This window comes from Cloeon dipterum, chromosome 3 (genome assembly GCF_949628265.1).
Source record: "Cloeon dipterum chromosome 3, ieCloDipt1.1, whole genome shotgun sequence".
Taxonomy (NCBI): Eukaryota; Metazoa; Arthropoda; class Insecta; order Ephemeroptera; family Baetidae; genus Cloeon; species Cloeon dipterum.
Genome location: NC_088788.1, coordinates 31,137,978 through 31,155,254, shown reverse-complemented (window position 1 = coordinate 31,155,254; position 17,277 = coordinate 31,137,978). Strand labels below are relative to the sequence as shown.

The 17,277-nt window shown below is 38.4% G+C and overlaps 3 protein-coding genes across 3 annotated transcripts; 1 reads left to right on the top strand and 2 right to left on the bottom strand.

Annotated features, from left to right (window-relative positions):
* Nucleotides 1-756: 756 nt before the first annotated feature.
* Nucleotides 757-6,170, top strand: LOC135938841 (piwi-like protein Siwi). The gene is made up of 10 exons (XM_065482801.1): nucleotides 757-886; nucleotides 2,295-2,645; nucleotides 2,702-2,913; nucleotides 2,983-3,165; nucleotides 3,225-3,548; nucleotides 3,928-4,179; nucleotides 4,242-4,793; nucleotides 5,199-5,680; nucleotides 5,743-5,890; nucleotides 5,948-6,170. Exons 2-10 carry the CDS (start codon nucleotides 2,324-2,326, stop codon nucleotides 6,062-6,064), a joined length of 2,592 nt encoding a protein of 863 aa, XP_065338873.1. The 5' UTR covers nucleotides 757-886; nucleotides 2,295-2,323; the 3' UTR covers nucleotides 6,065-6,170.
* Nucleotides 6,166-12,679, bottom strand: LOC135938842 (putative sodium-coupled neutral amino acid transporter 10). The gene is made up of 15 exons (XM_065482803.1): nucleotides 12,161-12,679; nucleotides 10,777-10,894; nucleotides 10,604-10,721; nucleotides 10,382-10,555; nucleotides 10,220-10,326; nucleotides 10,045-10,166; nucleotides 8,989-9,137; nucleotides 8,801-8,937; nucleotides 8,368-8,607; nucleotides 7,971-8,139; nucleotides 7,804-7,920; nucleotides 7,433-7,746; nucleotides 7,189-7,377; nucleotides 6,913-7,138; nucleotides 6,166-6,857 (listed from the first exon to the last, which is right to left on the bottom strand). The coding sequence occupies exons 2-15, from the start codon at nucleotides 10,861-10,863 to the stop codon at nucleotides 6,436-6,438; spliced, it is 2,571 nt and encodes an 856-aa protein (XP_065338875.1). The 5' UTR covers nucleotides 10,864-10,894; nucleotides 12,161-12,679; the 3' UTR covers nucleotides 6,166-6,435.
* A 291-nt stretch (nucleotides 12,680-12,970) lies between these two features.
* Nucleotides 12,971-17,044, bottom strand: Rchy1 (Ring finger and CHY zinc finger domain containing 1). The gene is made up of 7 exons (XM_065482804.1): nucleotides 16,883-17,044; nucleotides 15,973-16,134; nucleotides 15,664-15,819; nucleotides 15,411-15,593; nucleotides 14,587-14,682; nucleotides 14,431-14,524; nucleotides 12,971-14,013 (listed from the first exon to the last, which is right to left on the bottom strand). Exons 1-7 carry the CDS (start codon nucleotides 16,961-16,963, stop codon nucleotides 13,901-13,903), a joined length of 885 nt encoding a protein of 294 aa, XP_065338876.1. The 5' UTR covers nucleotides 16,964-17,044; the 3' UTR covers nucleotides 12,971-13,900.
* Nucleotides 17,045-17,277: the final 233 nt, after the last annotated feature.

The following is a 17,277-nucleotide window of genomic DNA, read 5'->3' as shown; positions in this document are numbered from 1 at the left end:
GTTTAAATTTGGATAAGAGATAATATATTTAAATTTAAATTGGTTCTTAGTAAGAGAAGGCTGACGCATTCAAAGAAGTTAAAGATTTGTTAAGTTGAAATTATTTAATGCAGCTTTTATACTCTGTGTTGAGCGAGTTAATATTTGTTCTAAATTTCTTGAATTGACTTATGATATTTATGTATAACAGCAGAGTAATAAAATAAGCACACAATAAAAAAGGTAGTTTTATTCTGCAGCGACCAATTTTATAATTTCCCGACTTCTTCTGATTTTGAGACCGTAAATACGTTCACATGTTCAAATTTAAATGAAGCTAAAAATTGTTCTTTTACGTGATTTTAAGGAATGCGAATTTAATTTAGCACTATCGAGAGCATGTTTGTGTAGAGTATGTCTCTTTTGACCTTTAAAAATATTTTATTCCACAGAAATTACAAAACTTTGTACTAACAGAAATTTAAACTTTAAATTTATATTATTATGACCACAAAATCAAGAAGAGAAAAAATCCATTCAATTAAAATGAAAAGGAATATTAACATATAGGAACATATTGTTTGTAGCATAATTGCACGGTCACTACGTTTGGCGCGAAATTGCACACATTTCACAATTCACAGAATTCACCGAAAACCGTACATACAAACTCACAATCAGTTCGCAAAATTTGTCTACTGTCAATGTCAAGATTGCTTTACCGCGCAATGCAATTTAAGTGCAAGTCAACTTTAATTGGCCGATGTTAATTTTTTAAGAGGGGGAACCGAGGTGATTTAATGGAGTCGCATTCTAAATTTAATCTTTCCATTATTGGAGTTCATTAATGCAAGTCGTGTGTTCGAGCCCTGCGTTTGCCAAGCGCTATATATTTTTGTGCCTAGAGGTAAGTACATACATATGTATGCAGCAATATCTCCACAATCTGTCGAATTTACATTAATTTTAAATGAAATTATATAATGTGGAAATGCATTTATATGTAGTTCTATTGATTCTACATATGTACGCATTTAACATAATATGGTAAAGTTACAGTTTCTGCCGCGTTACACATCTCGCCAGTTCTTATGAGAATATCATGTTAAAGTGGGGGTGGCGAAAACTGTAGCTTTTCCATACAAGCGCTTAAATAAATGTAATTGTGTACATACGCACACACAATACACATTCGTTAAAAATATCTGCATACATTAAATAATTGTGAACATTGATGCCTATGTATGTACATACATAAACACATGCTTAATTATGTATGCCTATGGGACGTATCACTGCAACTTTGCCTCGGAATATTAACATTGCTACATAAAACATAATGCGTTTTTTGTTCATGCAACGTTATGTGTCTAAATACGCATAATACATACAACTCACGAGCAGTATGACATGTATTATTACAAATAAGTTCGAAACACACATACATACATGCACACGTCGAAATGCGGATTTTGCACGTATGGCAGACTCACCATTTTCGCCCAACTCACACTTCTCGCTCTGATGGGAAGATTCAATGCTAATCCCTATCCTAGCGAGAAGTGTGAGTTGGGCGAAAATGGTGAGTCTGCCATAATACATACATAAGCTGTGCGCCAGAGCCGTGTTCGTAGCAATTAAAGACGCGAGATGTATGTAATTCCTAATTTATAGGAATATTATAATACATGGGGAACTCGCGCTTTCTGCTCACTCGTCAGCAGACCTCTCTCACTGATGGGAAGAATCAATGTAATGCCTTATCCTAGATCTTGGCGAGAAGTTAGTGAGTTACGCGAAAAGTGTTATCTTCCATAACAATAATGTACTTCTAATGTACATTTTAGCAAATCAGACTCACAGAAAAAAGTAAAACATCTTAAACATCTGAAATTCCTACGTAGATACATTTACAAGTACAGTAGATCCTGCCGGGTTCATTCATCTCGCCGGTTCTTATGAGAATCCCATTATATAAGTAGGGGCGGCAAAAACTGTAACTCTTCGACGAAAACTGTAATTTTTCCATAATATTATGTAGTATCAAAATCCTTATTACAACAATCATTCTAAGGCAAACGAGTCGGATGTATGTATTTAGCTCTGATGCAACCGTTAATTAAATAGGAATAAAAATATATTCTGAGAAAAAACTAGGGTACTAAGATAAGACCCATCTCTTTGCTCTGTTCAAAAAAGGTTAGATACGTACATACTTGTTTGTACCTTAAAATAAATTTTGGAAGTGGTTTTTGAGGTTTCGTCAATCTTAATATTAGGTATCTGAAAAATGCAAATTTTCTCTTTGCTCTCAGATAGATTAAGAGCTTCTCAAGAAATCACTATGGACCCGCCACCACGTCCTTTGGGCCGCGGTCGTGGACGCGGCCGAAGTGTGAGGGATAGCACATCGTCAGGTATATCTGATGTCGGCAGTGTCAGTGGACTCTCATCGTCGATGCAATCCCTTGGCGAAGTCCCTCCACTTGGAAAGGTGCCAGGACAGACCGAGATGGGCCCACCTGGTCCTAAGCCCTCGCGCTCTTTATTGTCCTCCTACTCTGACTCGAGCTCTGTGGCCAGCAGCAGCCAATCCATGCCTACCAGACCTGGCACTGCCTACAGTGTTGTGCGCACCATGCCTGAAAAGCTGAAGAGCAAGAAAGGTAGTGCTCTGGAATATTTTTTTTCTTTAAACAGAGCTCTGAATTTTAATTTTTAGGCATTACTGGTCAGCCAATTGAGTTGCTGGCTAATTACTTCAAGCTGTGCAAGGTGACAGACTGCACCCTGTACCAGTACCACGTTGATTTCCTGCCTGAGGAAGACCGTCCCAGCGTGAGGAAGGCTGTGCTGAGGAGGCACACTCAAGACCTTGGTGGCCATCTCTTTGATGGCATGATCCTCTACTCTGCTAGAGTTTATCCAAGCCAGGTATATATTAAATAATTAATATTTATAAAACTGATATGGAATAATGATCACCAAATTTGACAATTGTAGCCATATGTGCTGACTAGCACCAACGAGGATGGCACCATGTGTACCATCACCATTACCCTGACCAGGACAGTCGCTAGGGGCGACCAAGAATACATCCAGTTCTTCAACGTGCTCATGCGTAGGTGCCTCTCCCTGCTCAACCTTCAGCTGGTTGGAAGGAACTTCTTTGACCCGCACGCCAAGGTATTAAATTTGTTGCGCAATCTCTTAGGAAGATTTGAAATATCTCGCTCTAAATGTAGATCCAAATGGGCAACTTTCAAATGGAGCTTTGGCCTGGATACCAGACTTCCATCAGAGAGCACGAGAATGACATTTTGATGTGCACTCGCATCACCCACAAAGTGATGAGAACTGACACGGTGCTGGACCTCATGGCCAGCACCCAGCGCAAGGGAGGCAACTGGCAGAAGGCGTTCTGTGATGCCGCCCTTGGTCTCGTCGTCATGACCGACTACAACAGCAGGACCTACAGGGTGGACGACGTTGATTTCGAAGTGACGCCCAAGTCCAAGTTTTCCATGAGAGACACTGGCGATGTCTCCTATGCTGAGTATTATGAGAAGGTAGATTAATTTTTGCTGGGGATATAATAGTTAAATATTATTTATGTTAAAGAGTTTGTCTGATAAGTGAATTTTAGTTCTATGTTAAGGCTGCAAGTGGCAGTCAGCATCGTTCGTAATGACCGAAACATCAAAGAAAAAAATTTAACTGATTTCCAACTTCACCGATAATTCTCTTCGGAATTTAAATTATTGAATTAATTTAGAACGTTTAAATGCATGGAATTTTTCACTTTGAGCGGTTTAGGATTTAATTCATCAATTTCTGTGGGTTTTGACAACATATTAGGTGGCGAGTAAATATTGTGATTGTTGGCATAATTTTCCAAGTTGATTTATAGTTTCTCATTAATTTTAATGCTCATTATTTTCTTGATAGCGCTACAACATCAAAATCAAGTGCCTGGATCAGCCGCTGCTGATTTCCAAGAGCAAAGCCAAGGACATGCGTGCTGGCCTGCCAGAGACGGTGTACATCATCCCCGAGCTCTGTCGCATCACTGGTCTCACAGACGAGATGCGCAGCAATTTCAGACTGATGAGCGCGCTTGCCGAACACACTAGGGTTGGTCCCACAAAGCGGGTGGAAAAAATGCTTCAGTTCAGCAGGCGGCTCATGGAGGAGCAGAGAGTAAGTGTTGAAATTTATCAGCTCACAATTAAGTGTTTTTCAACCACTTCCCTGTGTTATAGGTCGTCCAGGAGCTGTCGCAATGGAACATGCAAATTACCAACAATCTCGTCAGATTCCAAGGCCGCGTTCTGCCCCAAGAAACCATCATCCAGGGCAAGGTGGGCAGGGAGATCCGCTACCCTGCTGGAGCTAACGTTGACTGGACCCCAAAGCTGAAGAGGAATGAAATGAGCGACGCTGCTGCGCTTGACACTTGGGTTGTCATGGTTCCCCGCACCATCGAGCGCGAGACCTGCGACTTTGTCAACGCTGTGATGGGTGCTGCTAGCGCTATGGGCTTCAAAATGGCCATGCCCAAGCGGTGGGACCTGCCTGACGACAACCAGGCAACCTACGTCAACCAACTGGAAGACATGCTGTCCCAGTGTGTGCCTAAACCAAGCCTGGTCTTGTGCGCGGTAACCAACAACCGCGGAGACAGGTACAGCGCCATCAAGAAGAAAACGCTGGTTGACCGCCCTGTGCCTACACAAGTGGTCACTGTCAAGGCGATGACCAACCGCAATCTCCAGTCCATCGCCTGCAAAGTGGCTATCCAGATGAACTGCAAGGTAATTATTGCGACTTCACTTTCAATCTTTTTACAAATTGAACCAATGGCCTGGGATGGGTATTAGGAGATAATGAGCAGTTGTTTATTTCTTAATGATTTTTTTGCGTTGGCAGCATGTACAATAATTATTGCTGTTTTCCACAAAGTTAAAATAGAGAACATAATAAACCATTAAATAATAATGCATTAGACTTAAAATGATAAGTATGTTAACTGAATAAAAATTCTTTGATGAGTTTCTTGCGATGTAACTGAGCTCTGCTGTTATAGTTTTTATGTTAATCATTCAGAAGGCGAAATTAATATTGCTAAAAGTTATGCAATACATTTTTTTGCTTTAAGAATTTTTCTTTCCCTGGATATTCTTAGCTCTGGAGTGAAATTAATATTACATTGCGCACAGGTTGGTGGTGCCCCGTGGGCTGTTGAGATGCCGATGAAGGGCACCATGTTTGTTGGCTTTGACGTCAGCCACGACACAATCAACAAGAGCATCTCCTACGGCTGCATCGTAGCCTCTTTGAACAACAGCCTCAGCCGTTGGTTCTCCACTGTGTCTGCCCACAAGTCCTGCGAGGAGATGTCCAACGAAGTGGCCCTGAACATCCTGAAGGCCGTAAGGAAGTACCAGTTGGTGAACCAATCCCTGCCTGCCAGGATCATCATCTACCGTGATGGAGTCGGTGATGGACAGATCCCCTTCGTGTGCAAACACGAAGTAGCCATGATCAAAGAGAAGCTGACAGAGGTGTATGGAGGCGAGATGTGGAGGATGGCCTTCATCATCGTGTCTAAGAGGATCAATACCAGAATCTTCCAGGCCTCCAACAGGAACAACCCTCCTCCAGGCACGGTGGTTGATGACTGCATCACCCTTCCTGAAAGGTTCGTCTACTCATTAAATGATTTCATTGATATTCAAAATTGACAATTTCCAATGTTTCCAGGTATGACTTCTTCGTGGTCAGCCAACATGCCAACGTGGGCACTGTGTCACCCACAGCCTACCATGTCATCTCTGACAACAGTGGCCTCGACCCTGACAAGATGCAGCGTCTGGCCTACAAGATGACCCACGTCTACTTCAATTGGAGTGTAAGTTTCTCTTTTAACTTTTGATGATTTCGTAATTTACTTTCTACATATCCACAGGGCACAGTCAAGGTGCCAGGACCAGTGCAGTACGCACACAAGTTGGCCCAGGTGACATCTATGTACCTTCACAAGCTGCCCAACTCTGAGATCAATGATGTGCTTTATTTCCTGTGAGCTCATTGCACTTTTCCTTTTAATATTTTGAGATGTTGACCACCCCTTAATGTAATAATTATCAGTTAATACAAGCATGATCAAATAAATCAGATTCTAACTTGCATCATTAGATTTTTATTGTTTGGAATCTTGAGTAGGATTACTACATATTATAAATCAAGGAAAATGCAGTAAAATTTGGGTTTTAATTAATTCCAAATTTAAGATCACGTACCAAATCACAAAGTGAAGGGCACAACCACAATAAAGGGAAGCAAAGCAAATCGTTATATATTTGCCAGTTAAAGAGGATCATACCCCCACGATTTGATACATAATATAACCTTCCACGTAGCTCCTATGAACCCCTTGATCACAATTTTAATCCATCACTCCAATTCTTCCTCAACAGTTTTGAGGTCTCGAGTGATAGGTTTAACATCAAATAATGATATCGCGTCACTGTTTATCTGATTGTGAGCAGCGTCCAATTTCACTTCGCTCACAGTCAGTTGCTGAGGCAACTTCAGTTCTACTGAGGAATGATTGGAATTCGTGGAATCATCCTTGATGACAGGTGGGCTAGTTTTGTCTGACTTCAACCCTGTAATTGATGGTGCAGGTACAGAGTTGGAAGCTGCGCTCATTTCCGCCTCTGCTTCTCGCTTTATCCTATTCTTCAATACTTCATTTTCTGCACCTTTCACAACTGGTGTCAATTTCTTGGCTTGCAGCAGCGCACCTAACGGTTTAGCTTTGGCCTTGTTCTGCACCACATCATCCTTTTGCTTCTTGATCTCAGCGATAGATTCTAACATAAATGAATATTAGCCAAAAAACAATGGAGTGGTTTTAAAAGATGATACCTTTCAATTCATTTGTCAATTTCTGTAGACCGTCTACCAACTGGCCTATTTTGTGCTTGTCCTCAGCACTCTGTTGAGAATCCACAGGGATGGCATCTGCTGTACGCTTTTCCTCGCCTTTCAATTCGACTTTAGGTGCGTTTTCAACAGGTGCTTTTGAATCAACCGCATTAATTGCTTGTACTTTGACTTGCTCAGCTCCTTTTGTTGGCTCCGGTTTAACAAGCTAAAGAAAGTCATTAAAAAAAGCTCCTAACTTAAGCGAACTATCCCTACATCAGCAGAATCCTTCTTGTGCTCCTCCATTTCCTTTCTTATCTGCTGCTGCTCTTCAAGCAATTTTTTCTGCTTCTGCTCATGCTCAGCTAGCTTTTCAAGCAATTTTGCCTCTGCTGCAGCATCCGCATGCTTGGGCTCTTCTTCAGCTCGCTCCTTCTCGTCTTTCATTATGGCCTCCACTGCAACCTGGTAAATTGAATGCAATATATAAAAACTGGAACATTATTAATTGATTTCTTACTTGTTCGTGCGGCTTCTCGATTGCCTTGACATCTGGAGCAATGGATGATTTAGCCTCAGCAGGCTTCTTTTCATCAATGCTTGATACTTTCAGCTCATTTCCGACTTGTGCCTGTATTGAAGATGCTGGAAGATCAACTTTCTTCACTTCAGGAGGCTCAACAACGACTGCATTAGGTTTTAAGTTGTCAGCTTTGTCTGCATCCAGAGCAGGCTGCTGGTTCTTTTCAGGCTCCTCAACTTTTTTTGGCACCTGCTCTATAGGCTCTTTGGGCTCCTGTGGGATCGGTGGCTCTACTCGTATGCTATCATCAGCTGAAATCAGGGAAATGGGAAATTTAATAGCGTTTTTTTCCTATCTCGTTTTCTTACGCTTTATTACAACTTCAGGCTTCTTGTTCAACTTTGAGTCCAAATCTTGCTTAATAATTTCCACGCTACTTTTTGCCGGTTCTTTGAAGTCACCAATCACACCTTTCCCAAGAACAACTTTTAGCTGAGATTAGAAAACGCGTGTTAAAAATGATAAAAATTGATACTTTGCGGTTGATTGATGTTTGTTAACTCGATGGGCGGCATTGCCTTCTTCAGTTCTGGTGGCTTGAAGCTGACCACAGCACTCATCTCACCAGCCGTAGCTTTGTCAGCTGCATACAAATTGGCGTATGTGCTCAGGATCAAAATGCCAGCAGCAATGAAGAAGATAACCTAAAGAAGTTAATTCTGGTATAGAGTATTATTTTTTGATTCTTTAAAAATTTCAGCAAAAGCATATTATAATGATTCAAAATTTTACAATCTGAAACTTGTAGACTCTAAAAAAAATTATTTTTTTCCTGTATTTTCCATTCAGTAAAGTTATTACTTGCTGCTGATAAAAAGTAGAATTTAAACGCGAAATTCAAGTCTCTGCCTGAACAGAAAACTAGAAAATACCTGGGCCAAAAGTCTTTCGCTGGAGTATCTTTGTGCCAATCTGGTAAACATGAGTGCTGGCAGCAAAAGGCAGATGATGGTGCCGATAGTGGATCCTACTAATCCAAGCACAAGCTCGATATTTGGCAAGAGCAGCCCTACCATAAGGGACACTGTCACCAAGAATAGCGTGATGCATTTGAAGCGGGCTTCAGGGATATGCGTTGGACCACTGACAACCTCTGGATGCCACGAGGAAGCCTGCAATTAGAATGTTTGTTAAACCTGTCTGTAATAGGTAGAAGAAAGAAGAGTTATTTTTTTCTTCCAAAAAAGTAGAGCATTACATGGTTTACAAGTTCCACGGAATCGCCAGACCCAACTGGCAAGGCGTTCTCTGTTATAGGCTATATCAACCTTAAATTTGGAATGCGGTTATTACATTAAAACGTACCCTTTTGAAGAGAAGCGAATATAGGCTGGCTCTGCAGGGGAAGATGACCAAAGGGAAGCTGACAGCAAGTGACAAGACAAAGCCAAGTTTCATCACGTCAGTAACCATAGATGGAGAAAAACTCAGCATCACGTTTCCTGTTCAAAATGTTAGATTGCCCTGAGCATTTCATTAAAATTCAGACAAACCAGTGAAGCTTGCAGTGCAAAAGGCCACGTAACCAAAAAATCCAACGCAAATGTATACTCCTGTGCACATATTTACTGCGGCTCGAACAATTTCGTTCATTCGTAAGGGACTTGCGTCAGGAAGAGAATCATATATTTCAAACACTTGCCTGCCAAAGAAAGAGATTGTGTTTAATTACTTAATTGTAATAAATTCAAGTAGCACTTAGAAAATTTGTTTTTGAAAAAAAGGAATCCACAAGGAAACTCTTAGCTCTTAGGATTTGACATTTTAGTACTAGGCGAAACTATTGAACTTGTGTATTAACCACAGAGTTAAGAGATATAACTCAATCGAGTTTGTGAGTTATAAAGCTTTGAAGATAAAACCGTATGGTATTTAAAGTTAGGACATCATTAAAAATGGAACTGTGTGGCCAGTTTATATTCAATCGTGGTAATATTTTAGAGGTGGACTCTACTTGACAAGAAAAATCGATTGGAGATTTTTCTATAACTGGAAAATTCCCTAGATTTAAGACATTTACTGAAATATTTTTAAATGGCTCATTATCAATCAGAGATAACGTTTCCAAACTTTTTGAGCAGATTTCCAGGTCACAAAGAAAAATATTCAAAAATGATTTATTAAAATTTTACATTTTGAATAGACCTACACTTATGCAGGAAATAAAAATTAATTCAAGAAAAGTTTTGACAAAAAATTGGATAATTCATCACAGCTTTCAAAATCTGATTTTCTGCTCTATTGTTAATCAATAAAACCTTAAAAATCCGGATAAATTTTGGAACGTCAATAATCACCGACTGATTGATATTAAATTTCTCATTGGTTGGTGTCTACACAACTAGCCAAATTTCAGCCGTATTGACTTAAAATTGTCTTAAAATCAATGTTGAATTTTTGACCATTTTCTTCGAATCAACAATCGTCAAATCAAAAAAGAAATCCTCCATTGAACGTGGTTTGAATCAGGAAAGGATGCTTTGCCAAAAACTAACACGTCAAATCATTAGAGTTTTCCTGACAGCCAAGCATTGGCAGAATATTCGTACGTTTGGCAGGACAGGGCCATAGAGAAAATGGGGATGCACTGAAGGATTCCAGCTGGCCTCCACAGATTCACATGGTCCAACCAGTCAGCAGCAAGCAAGTGGGGCATTGCCTCGCTTATAACCTGAGCTCACGAAAACTGTTTTAAAATTTAGCCAGCCAGTAGCTACATTTTACCTTCAGGACGAGACACAAGTAAAACAAAATGCTCGCTGTGCATATGACACTCAAACTGTCAACGTTCCTCAAGAGACCAAGTGGGAGAATAACACATATTGCTAAAACTGTAGAAAACTCAATCAAATAATGGACATAGCAGTGAAGAATTATTTTCATTACCAACCAAAACGCTGGGTCTTAATGTTGGCGAGTTATCAATATTGAAGGCCTTTGCCAAAATGTCTGGGCCAAGGTCTCCAATCACCACAAAAAAAGCAATGCAGGTTCCCAGCAGGAAACCGATGATGCTCAACTCGACAACCAATTTGCCAGTGGGTCCAAATGTATGAAAAGCTGAGCGAAATTTTCAGTAATAACAAGCCAGTTAACTAGAGGTCCTACCAAGGAATTCGTAGTTCCTTCGCCTGGCTAGATGAGCAGACTTGATCAGGAAGTGGCAGCAGCACCGAGTGATTATATTGCTGAATAATAACAGCAATACAGAGAGAATAATGCCGCACTAAAATTGGAGTTTTTATTAACTATATGTAGGAAAAATGGGTGGAGAAATTTACTTGTTTGAAGCAAAACGGCATAGCCAGAATGCTCACTCCGATGATGCTGTTGGCCAAAGTCATCACGTGGCCCATGGCTGAACCCATTGTATTTTTTATAGGCGCTGTTGGTCGCTATCTGAAATTTAGATGATTTTTGTAATGGAACTAACAAAGTTCATGTTATTTTGATGAACACGTTAATGTAACAGAGCGAGTTTAGAGAACTTATATTGATATTGAAGGCTTTAAAATAGCTCCTAATAGAGTTGTCTCGAAAAACCCTTAAGTATATTTTAATGCAGCCAGCTGTAAGTGTACAGAAATTATTTTTTGAATTGGAATCTCTCACAATCAGACGAGCCATTTATGAAAGTCCGGAAAGGATAATATTGCATTCATTGCAGTTGAGAAAATGATTTGATCAAAAAATTGAAACTAACTTCATCTGTTTCTGGCAAAATCATTTGAATAACGATGACGAGAAGCATATTATAAAGGTGAGTATCAGTAAAATTTTAATACTTCGATGATTTCTTACCAAACTGTAATAATTATGACTGTTTTTCTTAAGTACGCAATTTCAGAAGAGACCAAGGCAAGACCACATAATATAACCAAAAGCAGTCTCGTGTTTTAGGCTGTGCGAATTGAAACTCAAAAAACACCATTAAGCTGATTTTAGGTTTGTTTAATCGCGTTTACTGACGAAATAATAATAATTTGATAGTTACATTTCAGGAGATATTTTTAAAAATCGCGTAAATTAATATCCCATCTACGACAGTGAGATCTGTATGATTCCATTCAGGTTTGAACTAGTGTGAGGAGGATTGACAATATTAATTATATCTGTTTGCACAGCTTGAGCCGCTTGAGCTTTATATTGTATTAGAGAGCATTTTGCGATATTATGTATTTGATTCAGTTTAAGAGCAAAAACATTTTTCGGTTAGTTATGTATTTAGACGTTTTGAGAAAATAGGCTTTGTTATTTATTAAGGAAAATTTGTCAATTAATGGAATAATAATGGAAAAGTATCTAGAAAAATGATCAACAACCTTTCAGATTGCACGTCATATTATTTTGTAACTTGACAAGTTCTGGCGTTTGATTATAGTGTCCGATAGAAAGACGGTTCTGCGCCTGTAAGTGTGTGCACTAGTGCATTATAATATTATAATAACAGAGCGCAGCCTTTTAAAAATAAATAAATCGAACTTCTAAAAATGACAACCATTTGTAAAACTCGTAAACTTCTTAAATTTTATTTTTAATACACACAATTAAATAAATAATATAGTTATCATGTTTTGTTAATACTGTAAAAAAATGTAAAGGTATTATGTGTTGTGAGTTGTGAGTGTGAGTGTTGTTCGTGTTGTTACGTATAACATAATTTACCGTTTTGACAAAAGCTGAGTGAATTCAGAGGCGAAGGCGTCATTTAATTATGATGGATCTGATACGGACTTTCGTCAATGTCGACATGGTAAAAAACATGAAAACTTCTGTGTTATGATCCGGTGTTTGTGATTAGCTGCTTGTTATCGTCGGTTTGTGATTGTGTAGACCACTACTTCTTGCTTTCGCTGTCTAATGAGAACAAGGAAGAGAGACAAAAAAGCCAACACAAACGGAACAGGTGATACCGCTCGCGTGGCGCACATGCGCTGAACGCTTGGAGAGTGTAAGGAGAGTAAAGACTTAATGACGCATGTTGGGGCAACTCAAACGAATTGTCCTCTTGCCTCTTGGGCCTTGCAGCTTTTAAGTCACAGTAGAATAGACACATCAAAGTTAGAGTCCTTGAAGGACACTAATCAAAGCGAACAATTTCTGCTGCAGGCAAAAATAATTATTTTATGTAATATAATACCGTTATTTTAATGCTTATAAATAATTAAATCAGAAGGTTAACTTGTCAATTTTCACTTGAAAAATCCTTACTTAACTTATACTTATGCTCCACACTATACACAAAAATTGCATCAATATTTATTTCCATTTTTGCTTTTTCATAATATAATCCTTTATTTTCTGCTTTCAGTAGAGTACTTAAGCCAAATAATGAAGAATCATTTTTTCTATGGTATTAATAAAATTGTAAATATCTCCGTTCGTTGGATCAAATTTTTCACGATTGTGTATCCGTAAAATTATCTAACATGCTGATGCAAGCATAGGCGAATACGGCAAATTATTACAACCAAATTTGACATTTTCACTCAACTTGTTTTATTCACTTTTACATGCATGAGCAAATAATATGTTACAAGTAGTACAGGCATAACTTTATTTTCCTATATTTATATATAAATGAGAAATTCATACATCACTTCTTGCAAAACTAAGCATTTTAAAAATATTAGTTACATACTTGCTAAGAAGTGCAATTAATCACTATGATTTAAGATAGTAATGAGAAACTTAGTTAAAATTTAAAATATTATTTTCCACTTGCAATCATGAAGCTAGGGTGTCAACAAGTTAGGTTGTAGTGTAATTTTCAACTGGATATTTGGACCAAATTTGATCATTATTTATGGAATAACACGATATATTTACATGGTCACCTATTGGAATACAATCAGATATTACAAATTCTCAAGAAAAGCAGAATCTTGAGACACTCAATACTACTTAAATCACTTTAATTATCTACTTTTTGTGTCATTTGTATTGGAAAATCCCACATTAAGGCAAATGACAAAATAAATTTCACTAACGAGTATTCCTGAGGTCTCAACTTAGAAAATGCTCAAGCTGCTCTCAAGGGGGGAAAATTTAGACAAAATAATCACTTTCAAAAGAAAGCTCAATCACAAATCAACATTCATACCAACGGGAATAAACGAACGCTTCGGATGCATGGTAAAAATGAAAAGCCCAATCGAAAACAAAACACCAGCCTGGCTAAGAGGACAGCAAGAGAATATAGCATAATGAAATGCATCGCATACACACTGCCCTTAACCTCGTCTGTTGCGTTACTTTGTGACAGAATGAAAATAAACTTAATCCTAACAAATTAACAGACCACAACACTCCTTCGGCGGCAAAGGCTTAAATTGAGTTAAATAGGATCTTGTTGAGGATTCACGATTGATCCATGAAAGCTTTTGATTTACACGAGAAAGATTACTAATCGGCAGAAGCATCTGGCTGCTGCTCATCCATTGCAACCTCAACTATTGGCACAGCAGGTTCGAGATGAGAAACGCTGGCTCCATTATTGTCAACTGACGGGATCTCTTCTAGAACACATAGCAATCAGAGAAGGTTATTTAAAATTATCGAAATTGTGGGTTTTTTCCGAATTTCCTAAGCATTGCTCAGACGTTAGAAAGTAATTCTTGACACACTTTTTCTGTCAAAATTTTTTCTCGATACTTAGAAAAACATGTTAAGTAGGCTTAATTCTAAAGAATTTTTAACCCCCAAAGCAGAGGGGAATTATTAAAATCATAGGAAAATTTTAATCAAGAATGTTGCGAATTTTGGTTCCACTAAAGAACCTAATGAACCAGGTTCATTCATCATATTTTAGTACAAAAATTGTAGATCATAAAATTTTGTAACCTCTAAATAATAATAGATACTAATGGTAAAAATGTATTAAGTGGGGAGATTTAAAGTCACCAAATTGAAAGAGCAAGTTTTAACTTCAATACCTCCTGCTGGTGTGGGCTCCTTGGTTCTGCATGTGTTGTAAGACCCACAATGTAAGCACTTCAGTCCAACAACGTGGAATTTAACTTTACTCTCCTGGATAAATCGCAACAGAATGAGCAACTTGCATTATTATCACAATCAACTAAACGCCTTACCTTGTGACAGTCTTTACATAATATCCCCACCATGCAAGCTTTGTAGTCATTTGGCATGGGTGTCATTTCAACCTCATGGTCCAAGTAGTCCCAAAGCTGAAAATAAAAATGCAATGTTTCAACTAGTTTTGTCATTTTTTTTTTTTGCCAGCTAAGTATTAAGAGTAAAAAATCTGAGCTTGACCAAAAAGGGTGGTGGGAAGTGATAAAAAAATATGGTAGAATATAACGGATTGCTTTGTGAGAAGTTGATCAAAAGTTAAAATCATGCAAACTACGATCTTTTGCACCTTATATTATAATTATCAAGATCTACAGATGATTAGCAAATTTATGGTTAACTAATTTTAAGACAACTGAAACATTTAAATCTGGTGAAACTCGTACATAATTGACATGTTTAAAATTTATTTTAAAATTTTATTTAAGGACATTATTTTTTAAGGGTTTTAAGCCAGTTCATTGATCTAGCTGTTCAGACGGCAACGGTATTTTTCCAATAAGAACAATTTTAAGTGGTTGCTTGTGTTAAAGAAGTACTGTAAAATTAAATTTCTTACAAGTTTTTTTATACCTTTACTTACTCATGGGCCTTTATGAGACATTATGTAATATAAATGAGGAATATAATATTTCCATTGAGTTGGTAATACTATTGTTTTAATTTCAAAATTAAGTTTATTATGGGCTGACAGGGCAACTCTGTCCCAAATCAGCACACATCCATAGAGCATCTTAATAAATTTTAGTCACCTGCTCAAATATCTCTTCTGGCACACATACTATTTTAAATTGACACCAAATGTTAGCTCTTTGTAACACACCTGCGTCATGTCAAGCATGGATTGCTGACAGGTGGGACAAGCATAGTATCCCGAGTGGAGCAGATCTTCAAAGCATGTCCTGTGCACCAAATGTCCACACTCGGGGATGTGACACGGAATTCTTGAGGTGTGGATGTCTTCAAGACACACTGGGCAATTGGCCCGAGACACGTTCTCCACGCACTATGCAGAGTCATAACAATTTGAATGATAAGAAAAATTTGCACGGCTCAAAAAATAAAACCATCCTCACTTTGTGCCTATTCTTCAGCTTGTTGGGAAGGCACATGTTGCAGCGTTCGCAATGGAAAAATCTGTCACGCCCTCCGATTCGACAAATCCCACAGCCTTCACAATGGTACTGGTTTTTGTCCTCGTCATCAAACAACTTGCACTCCAAGCAAGTGTACTGTAAGTTACCATCCAATTAGCTTGTTTTTGTTGATAAGCGTTATAAATCATTTTTCATATATTATGAAAGTTAAAACGATATCGATCTTAAAATGAGTATTTAGTCTTCAATGGAATGTCTAACGATATGATTAATAATATGTAGTATCACCTTTCCAAATCGGAGTGAGCACCTCGTGCATTCAGCTTGTACAGGCTGACGTGTGTTGCAGTTTGTGCAGACCAATTCTGTCACGTCTTTACGGTTCACTGGATGGGTTTCATTTTCGTCGTGGCAAAAACGACATGTGTACACCTTACCACAGCACGGAGTCTGAAAATTTAAAAAATTATCATGAATTCAGGTATAAATGGCATAGTATATTGGCCGCAGTTCAGTTTGGCGCACACCAAAAAATGTAATCTTATGTACATATATCCATTATGAATAAATCATTGATTGTACAAGGACTCGGTCAGTCAAGGTCCAACTAGGAGTGTTCTTGCTCAGGTTTGAGCATTCCTTTTATGGGTTTGGCGTCTATCAATTCCCACTCGAATAAAGAACGTGCGCGTTTATGCATTGAGCATTTTTTCAACCTCGATCTTTAGGCACCAGTCTCATCTCACCAGACACGAATTTAGTGCAGGAAGAGAAGTGGAACAACAACAAAAAGAGAAAGCAAATCGTATAACGCTGAATCTGACTGACCGCAGACATCAGGGCACAGTGGATGATGCACACGAGCAAATATGCAATAATAGATGTATCATAATATGTACTTGGTTTAAGGTGGATGAATTTCAGCGTACAGAGGATTTTTATGTTGATAAAATTTTCAGTTCAATAACTTTTTTTTATCTCTGATCCCGATGCAAAAATTTATCGAACATAACACTAACTCAGCAGTGTTAAACATTGAAAACCAAGATGATGCTCTCTTATCTCCATTCTATGTATGCGACACCAAGCTGGTTCGAGCAAAATTTTCAGCGGTCCGTGGGAGCCCAACACGCTCCAGTCGGCCCAAATGGCGAATCCAATACGTAACTGTATTGATTGAATTTGGCAAATTACTCACCACAAATTTGGATCTCCTTTTGTAGTGCGGACAACCAGCCTTATTACTTGAAATACTTGATATTGCTACCTTCTCCGACATTTTAGCCTGTAACTACTCGACCAAGCGTACACGAGTTGGGGCAGCAGCGGGGACGACTAAAGACGATTGATAATTTTTCGTTCCTTCACAAAACGCCAGTGCTGAGGGCGCTGTGGATGGCTGTGGCTGCTCCAATGAGAGATTCAAGTAGTTCTTCTATGTGTTTCAAATTTCAGAGGCGCGTGAAGTGAAGCTTTAGTTATATATATATATAATATATGCAAAATTATTTGAATTATAACATTTACAACTAACTGTAAAAAATACTAATGAAATGACATTACCGCATTCACTATGTATACAAAGAGGACAGA